Consider the following 17,744-nt stretch of genomic DNA (forward strand, 5'->3'; position numbering starts at 1 on the left):
GGCTGCTGGGGGGTAATCTGAGGCAATATGGGGCTGCTGGGGGATGATTTGGGGCAATATGGGGCTGCTGGGGGATAATTTGGGGCAATATGGGGCTGTTGGGGGATGATTTGAGGCAATGGGGCTAAAATCAAAAGCAATGGGGGCTGCTAGGGGCTGATATGAGAGGCAATGGGGGCTGATATGTGGCAATGCGGGCTGATATGAGGGTCAATCACATTGGGGTCTGAGCTGAGGTCTGATTGGGGGTCTGATCTGAGGTCTTGTTGGGGTCTTATTAACATTGGGGGTCCGATTGGGGCTGTTAGCTGAGGTCTGATTAACATTGGGGGTCTGATTGGTGGTCTGACCTGAGGTGTAATCAAAAATATTTATTCCTTTTGTCCTCCTCTAAAACCTAGGTGCGTCTTATAGGGCAAAAAATACAGTATCTGTCTGTATGGTGACTCAGAGTCTGTGGCAGAGTGTCTTTGTCTCAGCATCTTCTTCTGGTCACCTGTGCAGTCTGGCACAGTCTCTCCTACTAAGCACTAGTCCTTATCTGCATATCAAGACATAACTGTTTATTCAGCATGTGAATCTGTACAGTGGTACCAGGTATTATGTAGCATGCAGTAATTTACATCAGTTTTATATTTTTCAATAAAAAGGCAATTAACATGAAGAGAAGCAATTGTATGCAGTGATAAAATTCACAGTTTTGTCTCACAGCGCGTGAACGGTATGCGGCGCTAAAGCTATCGTCTGTGAAGAAGCTCAGCTGATGATACATTTACAACATTTACAACTGTAGGATAAGAACTTTTAACCCTTAGGATGCCTGAGGTTTTTTCATTTTTGAGTTTTCATTTTTCTTTCCTATCTTCCTTGAGCTGTTTTATTTTTCCGTTCACATTCTTGTTTGAGGGCTTATTTTTTGCGGTACAAGTTGTACTTTCTAATGCCACCATTTAATTTGGCATACAATGTAGTGGGAAGAGGGAATAAAAATGCAATTCCTCCACCGTTTTAAGGGTTTTATTCCCACTGGGTTCCCTTTGCGGAAATACTGACCCATGCCCTTCTTTCTCTGGGTTAGATTACAACAATACCACATATGTATAGGGTTTTTATGTCTAAATAATGTAAAAAAAAACAAAAACTTAGAGGAAAAAACATTTTTTGATATCACCATATTCTGGCCCCCATAACTTTTTTATAGTTATACACTGTGGCATTCTTTCGATAAGCTTCTGCAATGTCACAAGATTTATTTCCATCCAGTGTTGCATTAATTTTTCACCAAGATCTTGCATTGATGATGGTAGAGTCTGACTGCTGCACAAAGCCTTCTCCAGCACATCCCAAAGATTCTCAATGAGGTTAAGGTCTGGACTCTGTGGTGGCCAATCCATGTGTGAAAATTATGTCTCATGCTTCCTGAACCGCTCTTTCATAATTTGAGCCCGATGAATCCTGGCATTGTCATCTAGGAATATGCCCATGCCATCAGGGAGGAAAAAATCCATTGATGGAATAACCTGGTCATTCAGTATGTTCAGGTAGTCAGCTGACCTCATTCTTGGAGCACATACTGTTGCTGAACCTAGATCTGACCAACTGCAGCAACCCCAGATCATAGCACTGCCCCCACAGGCTTGCACAGTAGGCACTAGGCATGATGGGTGCATCACTTCATCTGCCTCTCTTCTTAACCTGATGCACCCATCACTCTGGAACAGGGTAAATCTGGACTCATCAGACCAGATGACCTTCTTCCATTGCTCCAGAGTCCAATCTTTATGCTCCCTAACAAATTGAAGCCTTTTTTCTGGTTTGCCTCACTGATTAGTGCTTTTCTTACGGCTACACGGCTGTTCAGTCCCAATCCCTTGAGTTCCCTTCGCATTGTACGTGTGGAAATGCTCTTACTTTCACTATTAAACATAGCCCTGACTTCTACAGTTCTTTTTCTTTGATTTGATTTCACCAAAAGTTTAAGTGATCGCCAATCACGATCATTCAGGATTTTTTCCCCGCCACATTTATTCCTCAACTTATTTTTTGGACAGGCAGTGTATTTACTGTGCTTTTTTCTTTGTATAGCCCACTGCTGCTGATTTTATATTTTATATTGTGTATTATTGTTTGATATGAAATTAATAAAGAATATATATTTTGATTAGTTGTATGCTGTGCACTGGTAATTTCGGTGTGTAGAATCTACTGAGCTGTGTGGGGGCTCATTTTTTGCAGGACAATCTATAGTTTTTATTGATACCATTTTGGAGTGTGTGTGACTTTTTGATCAAATTTTATAACTTTTTGGGGGTAAGAGAAGCGATGAAAAAATGGCCAATTGCCTATTTTGATTTTTTTTTCGTTACGCTATTCACCGTATAGAAAAAATATTTTTATTTTTTAATAGTATGGGTGTTTTTGGTAGTGGTGAAATATTTTTTATTTATTTATTTTTTATTATACGGAAAGTATGATTTAAACTTAGTTTTTTCAAATATTTTTTAAGTTTTTTCTTACTTTTTTTTATGATTTTGAAGCTCGTATTTGAGCTTACGAAATCCAATGTTTTTTTCAAAATCTGAACAATCATGGATTTTTTTAGATTCGTTAATTGTTCAGAATTGCTCATTTCTTCTGTTGGCCTCCCACCTGCTGGCCAAAATAAGAAGTGCAGCTTAAATGCCCGGGGTCTCTCTCTCTCTCTGGGTTTTCACCCTTTAGATGCCTGTGATCTCACTTGATCACGGCATCTAAAGGCTTAAATGACCACGATCAGCAATATTGCCGGCCATGGCGCCCGCTGCACGAGCGAGTGGGCGCCATGTTTGTACTTCGCTCCAGCGCAGTATATGTTCAGCGCTGGTAGAAAAGGGGTTAATTCCTTCCTTCTTTTCTTCATTTGGTTTGTAGTTAGGCCTTCATTTTAATATAATGTCTTGTGAAATTCAGCTCCCGATTCCTGAGCATTCCCGAGAAAAAAAAGACTATTATTCGTTATGCAAATGAGGGTATGAGTGCACTGAGGCGCGGCGCCCAGTCTCTCTTTCTACCTCAGATCCTCAGCTTTCTGTTGCTGGCTTCACTTCAGCGCACTAAACCTTGGCACTCAAGTACTTTCAGAGTCTTAAAAGGGGGTGTAGGGATGGGGGTGGTTTACCATGCAAAACGGGACGAGGCCTGGAAAAATGGGTGCAGCTATGAAAGAAAAAAGTTCACACTTTAAAATTTTGCAACCTCATGCTTTCCAAAGGCCAAAACACAATCATCTGTCAGCAGATTTTTACCTATGAAACTAGCTGATAGACAGGACCAGGCAGTGAAGATGTCATCACTCCTGTCCCTGTCAAAGTGGAGAGGACGTGGCAGTTAAAGAGAGACCTGAATCTCTGGGTGTAACAGTAACGCCCCCGTTGCTCCTAGAGGCTCATTTGCATATATTAAAACTTTTTCTCAGCAATGCGGGAACATGGGATCAACACAGATGCTTTCAGCAGGTCAGACAGTTTCATAGGTACAAATCTTCAGACACATGACCTTTAGGGTCAGTAGATCCATGATTGGACTGGGATTTTCTGCCATAATACAGAAACAAAAATGTGTCTATATAATGCTTATGAGAAAGCGCCGTTATGTAGATGAAGCATACCTCACCATACACACACTTATTTTCTTATTCCAGTGACCCTGCTCCATGAGTTTTCTCATAGTCATAGGTCAGTGCTGCCACGGGGGGTACACCATTACAGGCAAACATGACTTGTGCGCATGCGGCCGAGTGCACACGTGTAACTGCAGCTGCCTTTATGTAAATACTATTGGGCTCATTTATCAAACTGGTGTGAAGTAGAAGTGGCTCAGTTACCCACAGCAACCAATCCGATTCCACCTTTCATTTTCTAAAGGAGCTGTCAAAATTGAAAGCTGGAATCTGATTGGTTGCTACGGGCAACTAAGCCAGTTCTACTTTACACCAGGTTGATAAATGACCCCATATGTGCATAATTTTAGTTTGCATGTTCCAGTATTTTGCACAGAGGTTAGTGACTAGTATAGTTACTGCTAGACAGGCTCGGACTTACCTCTTCCTTCATTGTAGCCATTTACCTTTTTGCCCTCTGGTGGCAGATGTTAAGGAGGGTTTGCGGATTCCACCTAAATGAGCAGACAATAAGGCCTGGATTGCTATATGGCAACGTGTCGCACGACATTTCATGTAATGAATTTCAATGGTGTGACTATGGGACATGCTGCAATGTGACAGTCCCAAAAAATCCATCAGATTTTTTTGTGTCCTTTGCATCATGGTCGGAACATCTGGCATGTCCCATAGTGACATCATTGAAATACAATATATCAAATGTCGCCTGACTTTCTTGTCACGTGACACGTCACTATGTAGCCGTACCACTTTGTGTCACGTGACACATATAGCCGTGTAGCTGGACCCTAAGGGCCATTCACACGTCCATAAAATGGGTCCGCATCCGTTCCGCAATTTTGCGGAACAGCTGAGGACCCATTCATTATTAATGGGTCCGGAATATGCTGCTCGCATCAGAATTTGCGGATCCGCACTTCCGTTCTGCAAAAAATTAGAACATGTCCTATTCTTGTCCGCAATTGCGGCCAAGAAAAGGCATTTTCTATGAGTGCCGGCGATGTGCAGTCCGCAAAATGCGGAACGCACATTGCCAGTGTCTGTGTTTTGTGGATCCGCAATCCAAACGTGTGAATGGACCCTAAGGGTACTTTCACACTAGCGTTAGAAGAATCCAGCAGGCAGTTTTGTTGCCGGACCTGCCTGCCGGATCCGGAAATCCGTATGCAAACGGATATCTTTTTTTTCCCGGATCCGTTGGACTTATGCATTGAAAAACCGGATCTGTCTATCCGGTATCATCCGGAATAACGGATCCGGTATTTAATTCTCTCAAAGCTAGAAAGAACTGCGCATGCGCAGACCGGAAAACAGGATCCGGCGATGCAGCAATTTTACAAAACACTTGGTACCGGATCCGGCATTAAAAAAATTTCAATGCAAGCGCGGTAGTGTTCTGGGATTTTGTCCGGAAAAAATAACACAGCATGCTGCGGTATTTTGTCCGGTCAAATACCGTACAAGGGACGGAATGGAAGACATCCTGATGCATACTGAACGGATTGTTTTCCATTCAGAATGCATGGGGACAAAACTGATGCGTTTTTTTCCGGTATTCAGACCCTTAACCGGATTTCAATACCGGAAAAGAATAACGCTAGTGTGAAAGTACCCTAAGTTATGTGCCGAATCCGGCGCTTCATCTAGCAGAACAGAAACACGGTGATGGGAGGGTGGGCTATTACGAATAGAACTGTTAGCTGTTCACGTCTCTGCCTGAATATGACATATAATATATGCATTGCGGACTCTTTTTTATTAGGAACGCGCTACACATTTCTCTCCAGCAGATGGCGATAAAGTAGTTTATTTTTCAGCTCAGTAGGTTCACCGTTTTTTGACCAATCACAGAAGCCCGCTTTCTGTTGCTCCACCCCTCACGCAAACGTGCTGTTCCCCACCGACTACTATTGGCTGCTGTCTTACGTATTGAAGAACGGTGATTGGTTCGGCGCTGTCCAATCCGTGGTCAGGTGACGGTTGCTGGGCTGTCTGCTAATGTATGGGACATGGCGCACTGGACCCGCTTTGAAAGAGAGCAGGAGAAAGATGTCCAGCGGCTGATCTCCAGTGTGAGCGGCCTGTGCGATGAGAGCGAGAAGAACTACCAGCTTGCGCTGCAGTACGCCTGGTCCAACTTCAGGTCTGTGCCTGAGCTGCTGTGGGCTGTCGGACTACAAGTCCCAGCAGTTACTTCCTGATTATCATGCTGGGGGAGGCTTCAGTGTTTATGTAAATGAGGTGTCTCCAGCTTTCTGATAGCACTTGTGTTATTCACTACCATTAAGATCTCTGCTTGCTGTCAGTAAAGGGCTGTGCTATTGCTTCCTATAGAGAAATATAGATACCTGACGGACCAGGTAAAGGGATTATCCGGGTTGAGCCGCGATCTCGTGCGCCTGCCACTTCTGGGATCGGGCACTGTGCATTGGGCATGTGATCCTAGCCCAGACTTAGTACCTGCAGGACATACATGTGACTCTCATCACAGCGCTAGCGAGAGATTGCGGGTTCTAACGCCAGGCTAGGATCACGCGCCCTGCGTACGGTCTTAAATGTTGCAACTCAGCCCATGCCCCCTTTCCCACAATGCCCAGGGCTAGATGCAGATAATTTCTGTAAAGCTACAGGATATGCACCAAATTGTGCACTTTTTGTTGCAGTTTAAAGGCTGTGTACACCTATGGGGGTACATTCTTTTTATTAGAGCATTGTACTCATTTTGAGCTAAAAGTAAAAGTTTTTTTCAATTGGTCTTTATTAAAAATATGGAGCCCTTTTCTCTTTACAGTACTGAGATGCTCTGCTAGCAGGATCTGAATTTTCTCTGCACTCCGTCAGATAGGGAGCTGACTGGCTCCTTATCCCTGCTCTCTTTATTAACCCTCATCATAGCTTAATCCTCATTTTACTGATAAGAATGTGGCTTTAAAAAAAGCTATGACTCTCACTAAAAGCACTAAAACATCATTTTTTTTTGTTTCAAAAATGCTATTATTGTGTAAAATAAATAAATAAAAAGAGTATACATATTATGTATTGCCACGTCCGTAATGATCTGCTCTATAAAAATGTCACATGACCTAACCCCTCAGGTGAACGCTGTAAAAAGAAAAAGAAAAAAAATAATGTGCTAAAACAACCAATTTTTTGGTCACCTTGCCCTATAAAGTGTAATAATGAATTGTCAAAAAATCATATGTACCCAAAAATGGTACCAATAAAAACGTCAACTCTTCCTGCAAAAAACAAGCCCCTGCACAAGATGATCGGCAGAAAAATAGAAAAAATATGGAGACACAAAAAGCGAAGAAAATACTAACCGTCATCGGCGCAGGCGCATTGAGGATGGAGCGGCTGAGCAAGCGTCCGCCTCTCAGTGCGCCTGCGCCGACTGAATACCGTTACGGCGCAGGCGCGAGATCTTGATAGCAGACAGGGCTAGCCAGAGGACGATCCCGTTCCCTGGCCCTGTCAACCAATATGCGGAGGGGGCGTCTTTAGGATCGGAGGATGCGGCTGCTACCAGCAAGTAGCCGCCCTACTTGCTGGTAGCAAGGTAATTTGCATATTTTAAAAGTATCTTTTTAACAGAATCTACTGAACCAAAATGATTAATTAGATTATGTATGCATAAATCGCAGTGTAGGGATTATAAGTAAACAAAAAAAAAAACACGATTTAGTGGGGTGACAGAAGCCCTTTAAAAAGTAGGTTTTGGAAATTTTCGTCAAAATTTTAAGAATTGCTTCTAAAATTCTAAGCCTTCTAACGTCCTAAAAAAAAAATGACATTTTCAAAATTTTGCAAACATAAAGTAGACATATGGGAAATGTTAAGTAATAAATATTTTAAAGTATCACATTCTGTTTTTAAAGCAGAGAAATTGAAATTTAGAAAATGTGGGATTATTTTATAAATAGCAGTGAAATATTATGGGCTCAAATTTACCACTGTCATGAAGTAAAATGTATCATGAGAAAACAATCTTAGAATGGCTTGGATAAGTAAAAGCGTTCCAAAGTTATTACCACATAAAGTGACACAAATTAGGCTGTGTCAGGAAGGGGAAAAGGCCCAGATGTGAAGTGGTTAAAATGTATTTTCACAAATGCCAGAAGTCTAGCTAGCAAAATGGGAGAGCTGCAGGCTATGGTACTAGAAGAACACATAGATGTACGGTAGTTGGTGTGGCTGGGACATGGTTGGACTCTTCACATGACTGGGCTGTAAATATTGAGAGTTTTGCACTATTTAGAGAAAGACCGGGTCAATAGCAAAGGTGATTGTGTGTGCCTGTATGTGAGGAGTGATCTGTGGGTGAGAATGGGGGGGATGTTGAAACCTTGTGGGTGGAAGCTCAAAGGGATATAAACACACAAAAAAAAGACTTGGTGTAATCTATAGACCCCCTAACATCACAGAGGTGATAGAATCACAACTGTATAACCAAATAGAGCGGGCTGCACAGGCTGGTACAGTGGTCATAATGGGAGATTTTAACTTCCCAGACATTGCAGTTGAGGCAGAATCATGACCCCAGTCAAAGTGGAGAAGATTCCTCAACTTGCTGCAGGACCACTTTATGGGCCAGTTTGTAGAAGCTCCGACTAGGGTCGATGCTCTGTTGGATCTGGTCATTTCTAATGATGCAGAGCTTGTTGGAAATGTTACTGTTCAAGAAACATTAGGTAATAGTGACCACAATATAATTATATTCCCCGTAAACTATAAGAAGCAAACTCTGTCAGGGAGAGTAAAGACACTGAATTTTAAAAATACTAATTTCCCTGGGTTGAGGGCAGCATTTCAGGGCATAGACTGGGAACAGCTACTGCCACATAATACTGAGGAGAAAAGGGAAAGCTTTAAATCCACATTGAGTAATTGCAATAAAAAAATTATTCCTTTAGGTAACTAGTATAATTGGCTAAAATTAAACCCCCCATGGCTTACCGCTACTGTAAAAAAAGGCAATAAAATACAAAAAAAGGGCATTTAAAAAATACAAATCTGAGGGGTCAGCTAAGATTACAAAGGGCTTAATCAAATCTGTAAAAACTAAATAAAATTAGCATAAATACAAAACGAACAGCAGGTGGCAAAAGAGAGCAAAACAAATCCCAAAAAATTATTTAAATATAAATGCTAAAAAACCTAGGTCTGAGCAGGTAGGTCCCCTAAATAATCGTAAAGGGTGTAATCACTGAAGATAAGGAAAAGGCAAAGTTACTTAATGGGTTTTTAGCTCTGTATATACAAAAGAAGATAAAGTAGCTGATATCTGTTGTGCTGGGGCTTTTAGTACATCCAATAATATACTCAATTGGCTAACTGTAGATATGGTCCAAGAGAAGTTAAGTAAGGTAAATGTGAACAAGGCTACAGGGTCCAGATGGATTACACCCAAGAGTGCTTAAAGAGCTAAGTTCAGTTATTGCTGTGCCCCTGTTTATAATTTTGCCTGAAGCGTTTTGGTGTCAGTCTGACGAAACTGAGCCAAACGGATCTGTTCTGACACACAATGTAAGTCCATGGGGAGGGATCCATTTTCTCTGGCACAATAGAAAACTGATCCGTCCTCCATTGACTTTCACTGCCTTGGCTATGTTAAAGATGATACAAATGGATCGGTTCTGAACGGATGAAGACTTTTGTATTATCTGAATGGATCCGTCTGTGCAGATCCATGACAGATCCGCACTAAACGCGAGTGTGAAAGTAGCCTTAGTTTAATTTAAAGGTCCGTGCACAAGGTCTGTGTATTAATAGGTTGTGATGACCCAGATGCCAGAAAGTTCTTACCTGATCCGTGTCTTTCCACAAGGAATGTCTGTAGTGAGAGATGTCCCTCTGACTGACAGGGCTAGCAGAACGTCTCCCTGTGTCCTGTATGATTGGCTCTAGAAGGATAATTTATCTTGTCCTATTACCTTTGGCCGCTCACAGGTCGGCGCAAATGAATGTTGCCTTGTCCATACATATGTAAACATGAGCTGGCAGTTGTGTCTCTCCCCCCCAGCCCCATACACATGAGCCGCCAGCTGCGTCTCTCCCCCCCCATACACACGAGCCGCCAGCTGCGTCTCTCCCCCCCATACACTTGAGCCGCCAGCTGCGTCTCTCCCCCCCCATACACATGAGCCGCCAGCTGTGTCTCTTTCCCCTCCACCCATACACATGAGCCGCCAGCTGCGTCTCTTCCCCCCCCATACACATGAGCCGCCAGCTGCGTCTCTTCCCCCCCCCCATACACACGAGCCGCCAGCTGCGTCTCTTCCCCCCCCCATACACATGAGCCGCCAGCAGCGTCTCTTCCCCCCCCCCCATACACATGAGCCGCCAGCTGCGTCTCTTCCCCCCCCCCATACACATGAGCCGCCAGCTGCGTCTCTTCCCCCCCCCCATACACATGAGCCGCCAGCTGCGTCTCTTCCCCCCCCCCCATACACATGAGCCGCCAGCTGCGTCTCTTCCCCCCCCCCCCCATACACATGAGCCGCCAGCTGCGTCTCTTCCCCCCCCCCCCATACACATGAGCCGCCAGCTGCGTCTCTTCCCCCCCCCCATACACATGAGCCGCCAGCTGCGTCTCTTCCCCCCCCCCCCCATACACATGAGCCGCCAGCTGCGTCTCTTCCCCCCCCCCCCCATACACATGAGCCGCCAGCTGCGTCTCTTCCCCTTCCCCCCCATACACATGAGCCGCCAGCTGCGTCTCTTGCCCCCCCCCCATACACATGCATATTTGGCTGGGCTGAACATGATTGTTTTATGAATGGGGATAGGGGAGTAAGCCTCCATCAGATACCTCTGGCATGGATGATCTCCCAAAGAGCAAAAAGCCTGATCCTTTATATATCAGACATCTACTGTCAGGCGTGAGTCAGGGGGGCTCCCATACAGAAGTAGTGGTCAGCTGGTCTGGCAGGTTTGGGTGGTGTCCATCTAGTGTGCATGTAAAGCATAACCCTCTGCAGTGTGACTGAGATGTGAACAGTCTATCTTTTATCTTCCTTGTAGATTCCATCGGTTTCTTGATGTCAGCAGTCACCAGATACACAGGACCTTGGATGGGTAACTTGTTCCTTATTCCTTATATCACAAGTAAGGGCTATTATGAAGGGAGTATAAAGATAGATCTCTTTTTACAGGATCTATGAAAAGTTTGTGATCCATTCAGATCTGAGTAAAGCTGAGAGCTGGAAGCGTCTTACTGAGGAGTTTTTGAACCTTCCTCTTCCAAGCACAGAGGGGACAAAAGTAAGTGTCATTGTCTCATCATGTTCTGAGAGATGCAAAGAAGCTGATTGACAGGGCGGCCGGGAGTCGGACCCCTCTCATCAGTACCTGAGTCAAAGACAACCCCTTTAATCATCATAAGTTCTACAACGTTCTAATATACAGATTTTAAGACTATAAGACGCTGTTACCTTACCTTTTTGTATGATTATGGTGATACCAAATACTGTATGTATAGGTTTTTTATGTTCTACTACTTTTGCACAATACAAGTTTTAGAAGGAAACTAATGCATCATCTTTCAGAGACCCATAAGCTTTTTATTTTATTGTCGACGGAGCTGTGCGTTTTTTTGGTGTTGACGTGAGATGTGTTGACTTTTTCATTACTGTGATTTTTTTTCAATTAGTTATAAAAAAAACAAAAAACAATTGTATATGGGAATATACAGTGAATGAAAATGCAAGTATGCTCTCTGATTGATGGAAGGGATGTGTGTTGATTCACAGGAGTCCATGTTACCTCTCCCCCTGGGGTCATGTACAGTTACACAGGGAGAGGACCTTTTCTTCTCTACCTGTATCCTGACAGCACATCCCCCCCCCCCCCAAATAATGCCTTCCCTCTCCTACTCCATGCTGATTGACATGACAGGGGGCTATATCAGCCAGCTGTATAACAACTAGAGATGTGAGCCAGGTCTTATTTTTTTTAGATAAGAATCTGACCTTTAAAACGAGAACATAGAAACATAGAATGTGTCGGCAGATAAGAACCATTTGGCCCATCTAGTCTGCCCAATATACTGAATACTATGAATAGCCCTTGGCCCTATCTTATATGGAGGATGGCCTTATGCCTATCCCATGCATGCTTAAAGAGGACCTTTCACCAGAATATAAAACTTCTAAACTAACTATACAGGCATGTAGAGCGGTGCCCAGGGACCCCCCTGCACTTACTGCTATACCTGGGCGCCGCTCCGTTCTCCCGTTATTGCCTCCGGTATCTTCATAGTTAGGCTCCACCCAGGGGAACCTGCCGGCGTCTCATTCTCCCATGCTGTAGCGCTGGCCAATCGCAGCGCTCAGCTCATAGCCTGAGAGAGAAAAAAGCCTCTCAGGCTATGAGCTGAGCGCTGTGATTGGCCAGCGCTGCAGCATGGGAGAAGGAGGCGCCGGCAGGTTCCCCTGGGTGGAGCCTAATTATGAAGATACCGGAGGCAATAACGGGAGAACGGAGCGGCGCCCAGGTATAGCAGTAAGTGCAGGGGGGTCCCTGGGCGCCGCTCTACAAGGTCCTCTTTAAACTCCTCCACTGTATTTGCAGCTACCACTTCTGCAGGAAGGCTATTCCATGCATCCACTACTCGCTCAGTAAAGTAATACTTCCTGATATTACTATTAAACCTTTGCCCTTCTAATTTAAAACTATGTCCTCTTGTAGCAGTTTTTCTTCTTTTAAATATTCTCTCCTCTTTCACCTTGTTGATTCTCTTTATGTATTAAAAAGTTTCTATCATATCCCCTCTGTCTCATCTTTCTTCCAAGCTATACATGTTAAAGGGGTATTCTCATCTTGCTGTTTGAGCCTCACCTGCAGCAGCTCTGCTCTTCGTGCTTTCCAAGCTTCTCAGGCTGGGCGGGCTTAGGCAGTTCAAGTGAAGGCCGGCCACGCCTCCTTATGACATCACTCAGAGCTCAGTCCTTGCGTCATCAGCCACCCCCAGTGCCTCCAATACACTTCTATCAGTCCCCCCCAGCACCTCCATCAGCCCCCCAGTATGCCTCCATCAGCCACCCCCAGTGCCTTCAATACACCTTCAATACCCCCCCGCCCCCGCAACCAGTCCCGCCCCCGCCGAGTCCCGCAACAAGCCCCGTCGCCGAGCCCAGCGCTCTGCCATCACGTCTGTTGTCCCAGCAGCTCCGATCCTCTCCCTAGCTGATGCGGCGTGAATGTTCTAATGCGTCAGCAATTGCGGACAAGAATAGGACATATTCTATTTTTCTGCGGCTGTGCAAATGCGTATGCGGACAGCACATTCTGGCCCCTTTTAAAATGAATGGGTCCGCACCTGTTCCGCAAAAATTGCGGACAGATTCTGACCCATTTTGCGGACGTGTGAATGGACCCTAAAGAGCATCTGTCAGCAGATTTGTATCTATGAACCTGGCTGACCTGTTACATGTGCACTTGGCAGCTGAAGGCATCTGTGTTGGTCATATGTTTGAACTGGATGGACAGATGTCTCTTTTTTCAGCCTTCTAAACTATGTTACTATGTTACTATATTACTATATGTGCCCGCATTGCTGAGAAAAAATGATGTTTTAATATATGCAGAATGCAGATGAGCCTCCAGGAGCAAAGGGGGCGTTGCTGTTACACCTAGAGGCTCCACTTTCTCTGCTACTGCTGTGTCCTCTGTACTTTGACAGGGTCAGGTGTGATGACATTTTCACCCCCTGGCCCTGTCAACCAAAGTTCATTGCTCTTAGAGGTTAATTTGCATGTATTAAAACTTCATTTTTCTCAGTAATGGGGACACATATCAACATGGGACGAACACAGATGCCTTTAGCTGCCAAGCGCACATGTAACAGGTCAGCCAGGTTCATAGGTACAAATCTGCTGACCGATGCCCTTTTTAAATGGGTCTTCTGGAAGTATTATATGGATAGGTCATTAATATCAGATTGGTGTGGGTCTGACACCCAGCACCCCCACCAAATAGCTGTTAGATGTATTCTCTATTTATTTTTTTTGCTGTGTAATTGTCATCGGTATTCCTGTGGTGTTCCTCTCTTCACCCTGTGTATCAGGTACTTGTATACTGTATTATACCATTCTGTTGTCATATTTACTCTCTTTTCTTGCAGACAGACACTCATTATGCCATACTGTCTCTTCTTCTTGGTTTGTCTGACTCACCTGCCAAAAATGACTTTATTGAAAAGCCAAGAAAGAAACAAGCAGGTAATTGCTAATGCTTAATTCTGTGAATGTTTGTTTTTTCTTTTATTTAAATAAAGCCTAAAGGAATTGTCCGCTTTTTTTTCTTACTGATGATCAATCCTTTTGATAGGTCATCAGCATCTTATCGGCAGGGGTCCCGGGTGTTGGCAATTGCAATGGGCTGAGCTTCGCCCAGGCCACGTAACCTATAGTTGTGAGATCAGTGGCCTGCGGGCAGCTACCAGAAGGCCACGGTAACGCTGCCTTCTCAAACAGCTGAACGGCTGGGGTCCCTGGTGTCGGACCCCCTCCGATCAGATGCTTATGACCTATCCAAAGGGTAGATCAACAGTGAGAAAAAGGCAGGCAACCCCTTTAAAAGGAATATGTCACCATGATTCTGGACCATTATCTGCAGTAAAACATGAGTAGTACTACACATAGGAGCCAAGATGACTATTTTTTGTTTTCCTGCTGCCCCCCCCCCCCCCCCCCCCCCCCCCCCCCCGTTCCCCTGCAGTCAGTGCCTATAACTGTGCTGGAATACACGGTCAGGACTGCTGTGCTAATATAATGGTGAGGACTCATGCACAGCAGTCCTGACAGTGAATTTCAGTGCAGCTTTATACGCTGACAGTGGAGGAACAGGGGACAGTAGGAAAATAAAAACTAGTGATCTGGACTTGTGTGCAATACTTCTCATAGTCCAAGGTCCTGGTGACAGATTACTTTTAAAAGTGTTGCTCCCAAAATTACTCCCAGCCATATCCTGCCATGTTGAATCAGGAGCAGGAAGTGGAGCACATCAGAGATCGGAGCACCTTTGGAATGGGAGCATTGCGTATAAACCCTGCTATTTTTTTCACCAGCCCAGGGAAAAAGTGTAGCCATGTGACATTACAAATATTAACCATAAGTGTGCTATAGGCCTGCACGATATATCACCAAAGCAATCTTATCACGATAATCGACCATTGCGATTTGCCTGACCCAAAAATGCTGCGATTACCTACAATGATACACAGCCACCGCACAGCGCGGTCGGCGGGTGTATCAACACAGGGATGAGGGGCTGGGGTCCAGCATCTGGATTAGGAATGACAGCGGGGACCTGTGCAGTCCCTGTATTCTAATGCACCGGCCTCGCTCACTGTTGTATAATCTTATCTAACCTGTAGGCATTGTTACAATATAATAATCATGTGTAATCCAGTGGGCGGCGCTTCACTCACTACGTCATACACCTGCGCCGCCCACTTTATGAATGGAGCAGGTGGTGCGGGCGCGTGACATAGTGAGTGACACGCCGCCCGCCCTCCTGGCCTGCCTCCTCTCTGCTACGGAACTTGTTGCAAGTAATAGAACTGGATTACACATGATTATTATATTGTAACAATGCCTACAGGTTAGATAAGATTATACAACAGTGAGCGGGGCCGGTGCATTAGAATACAGGGACTGCATCGGTCCCCGCTGTCTTTCCTAATCCAGATGCTGGCCCCCAGCCCCTGTATTGGGTGTCATTCACATTGCAGGGACACTGTTATGGGGGGATCTATGGATGGCACATAGCATAAGATGCTATATATGTGTCATCCACAGATTTCCCCCTCACCATAGCAGTGTCATCCACAGATCCCCTCCAGAACAGTGCGTCATCCACAGACCACTATTAGTTCAAAACCCACCAAAAGCACACCTTTTGTTTCCAAAAAATGTTTTTCTTATTTTCCTCCTTAAAAACCTAGATGCACCTTATAGGGCAAAAAACTTTAGTAAAAGATGTTTTATTTTGAAAAACGCTGTGCATTTCAGTTCTTGAGTTAAGCATAACTACATTTCAGCATTATCAGTAATTTGTGTGTGCTTTTGCCTTGAAAATCCAAGCAAATAGACCTCTAGCACAATTCCCTTAAAATATTGCATCGCATACAGTTATCGCAATTTTTAGGGCCCCAATCGCAATTGTACAAAATACCCATATTGTGCAGCCCTAGTGTGCTACAAGGTTTTGTATTTTTAGAGATAATATAGCGAAATGAGTTTGACTGAATAATTTTCCTGACATGTTGTGTTGATAATCTATAGAAGAAGAGGAGCCTTTTGACTGGGGCAAATACTTGATGGAAGGGGAAGACATTGGTCTCAGTGCAGATGATGACACGCCGGTAAGACTTCAGATCCTTTTGTCTACAGGATTTACCCTTCTAAAGACCATCTAAAGGCTTATTTCACACAAGCAGTGTTTCTGTCTGGATGCGGTCTGTTTTTACAGCACATAGCATTCGGACCGAACACTGACCCATTCATTTGAATGAGTACATACACATGAGCATCATTTTTTACAGACCATCTGTTGGATCAGGAAAAACTTCAGCATGTTCTATCTACATCTGTGTTTTACGCACGACTGGTCCAATTAAGCCAACGGGTCAGTGAAAAAAACTGAACCACGCTGAAGGACTGTCCATTTTTCACGGATGCTTGCTAGGAGACGCTGAGTGTTATTTTTCAGTTTCTTTCACGCTTTTAAAAAGTGCATGAAAAATGAAGACATCTGCGTAGAAAACCCCCCAGCAAGAACTGAAGCAATGACCAAAAACTCTGAAGTAAAACTCTAACGGGAAGAACATCAGTGCTTAACTAACAAAACCCGACAAGTTCCATATCGCCCGCCTGAAAGAGGCCCAAGAATAAGTGACTGCTCATTTATCTGAGGAGTTGGCCTGTCCCTAAAAAAGTGGACTCTCAAAGGTTCATTATCATGAATCCTTTAATCCAAAGAATCGATTCAAATCCTCAATCTAAATAAATCATAATTTTCCCTAATTTCCTGTGCTCATCTGGATCCCTAGAGATCCATGCTAACAATTTATCTCTTCACTTTCTCCCACCCCCACAAAGCATAAAAACCATGTAGACTTTCAGCACTGAAGTTTGATATAGAACACCTGTAAGGACCCAGATATTAAACAAGTGCAAGTATTTTTTTGAAGGGTAGGGTGGAGTACCGAGAGAACCAATATAATATTTGTAATACTCTGTTTTATATGCTTTCAGGAGTGGTCTGATGTAAGTGAGGAGGAGGATGATCAAGAGACCCTCAGTAGGGAGGACTCGGGAATACAGGTTGATAGGACCCCACAAGATGATGGTGAAAAGAAGGCCACTGCTCCTGTAGTATCATGGAAAGGTAAGCATGTGCTTATGATTCAGTCTCTGTGTGCAGACCTTGTGCCTCTTCTACTCACTACATCATATTCTGTATAGTGATCTTATAATTGAAGTATCTTCTGGTAGAGATGGAGAGATTGGCCTCATGGGTGAAAAGTGTTGGTTAGCACATATTGTATGCTGATGGCATAAAGTGGTGGTTTATAGTTTGTGAACCCTTTAGAATTTTCTATATTTCTGCATACTTTTGCTCTAAAACTACAATCAGATTTTCACACAAGTCCTAAAAGTAGATAAAGATAACCAAATCAAACAAGTGAATTAATGATATCACATTTGGCCATTAACTTATTGAGGAAAATGTACCAATATCACGTCTGTGAGTGGCAAAAGTATGTGAACCTTTATGTTTAGTATCTGGTGACCCCCTTGTGCAGCAATAACTGCAACTTAACGTTTCCAGTAATTGTTGTTTAGTCCTGCACATCAGCTTGGAGAAATTTCTGCAGATTCTTTGGTATAAAACAGCTTCAACTCTGTTATGTTGATGAGTTTCCTCCCGTGAACTGCTTGCTTCAGGTCCTTCCACAACATTTCTATTGGATTAAAGAGGACCTTTGATAGTTTTATTTATTTATTATTATTTTTTTTTTTTGTTTAGATAAATTAAAAACTCACCTTCTCCCTGGCTGCGACACTCTCCGCTGTGATTG

The 17,744-nt window shown here is 43.9% G+C and overlaps 1 protein-coding gene across 1 annotated transcript in view; it reads left to right on the forward strand.

The window, feature by feature from the left end:
• Nucleotides 1-5,629: 5,629 nt before the first annotated feature.
• The window catches only part of TUBGCP5 (tubulin gamma complex associated protein 5), a 67,222-nt gene continuing 55,107 nt past the window's right edge, over nt 5,630-17,744 (forward strand). Inside the window, exons 1-6 of the mRNA XM_044286095.1 lie at nt 5,630-5,801; nt 10,682-10,735; nt 10,813-10,921; nt 13,782-13,878; nt 15,946-16,025; nt 16,918-17,050. Of these exons, the coding sequence (XP_044142030.1) occupies nt 5,668-5,801; nt 10,682-10,735; nt 10,813-10,921; nt 13,782-13,878; nt 15,946-16,025; nt 16,918-17,050 (607 nt within the window). The 5' untranslated portion in view covers nt 5,630-5,667. The remainder of the gene's footprint in view (nt 5,802-10,681; nt 10,736-10,812; nt 10,922-13,781; nt 13,879-15,945; nt 16,026-16,917; nt 17,051-17,744) is intronic.

Source organism: Bufo gargarizans, chromosome 3, assembly GCF_014858855.1.
Source record: "Bufo gargarizans isolate SCDJY-AF-19 chromosome 3, ASM1485885v1, whole genome shotgun sequence".
Lineage (NCBI taxonomy): Eukaryota > Metazoa > Chordata > Amphibia > Anura > Bufonidae > Bufo > Bufo gargarizans.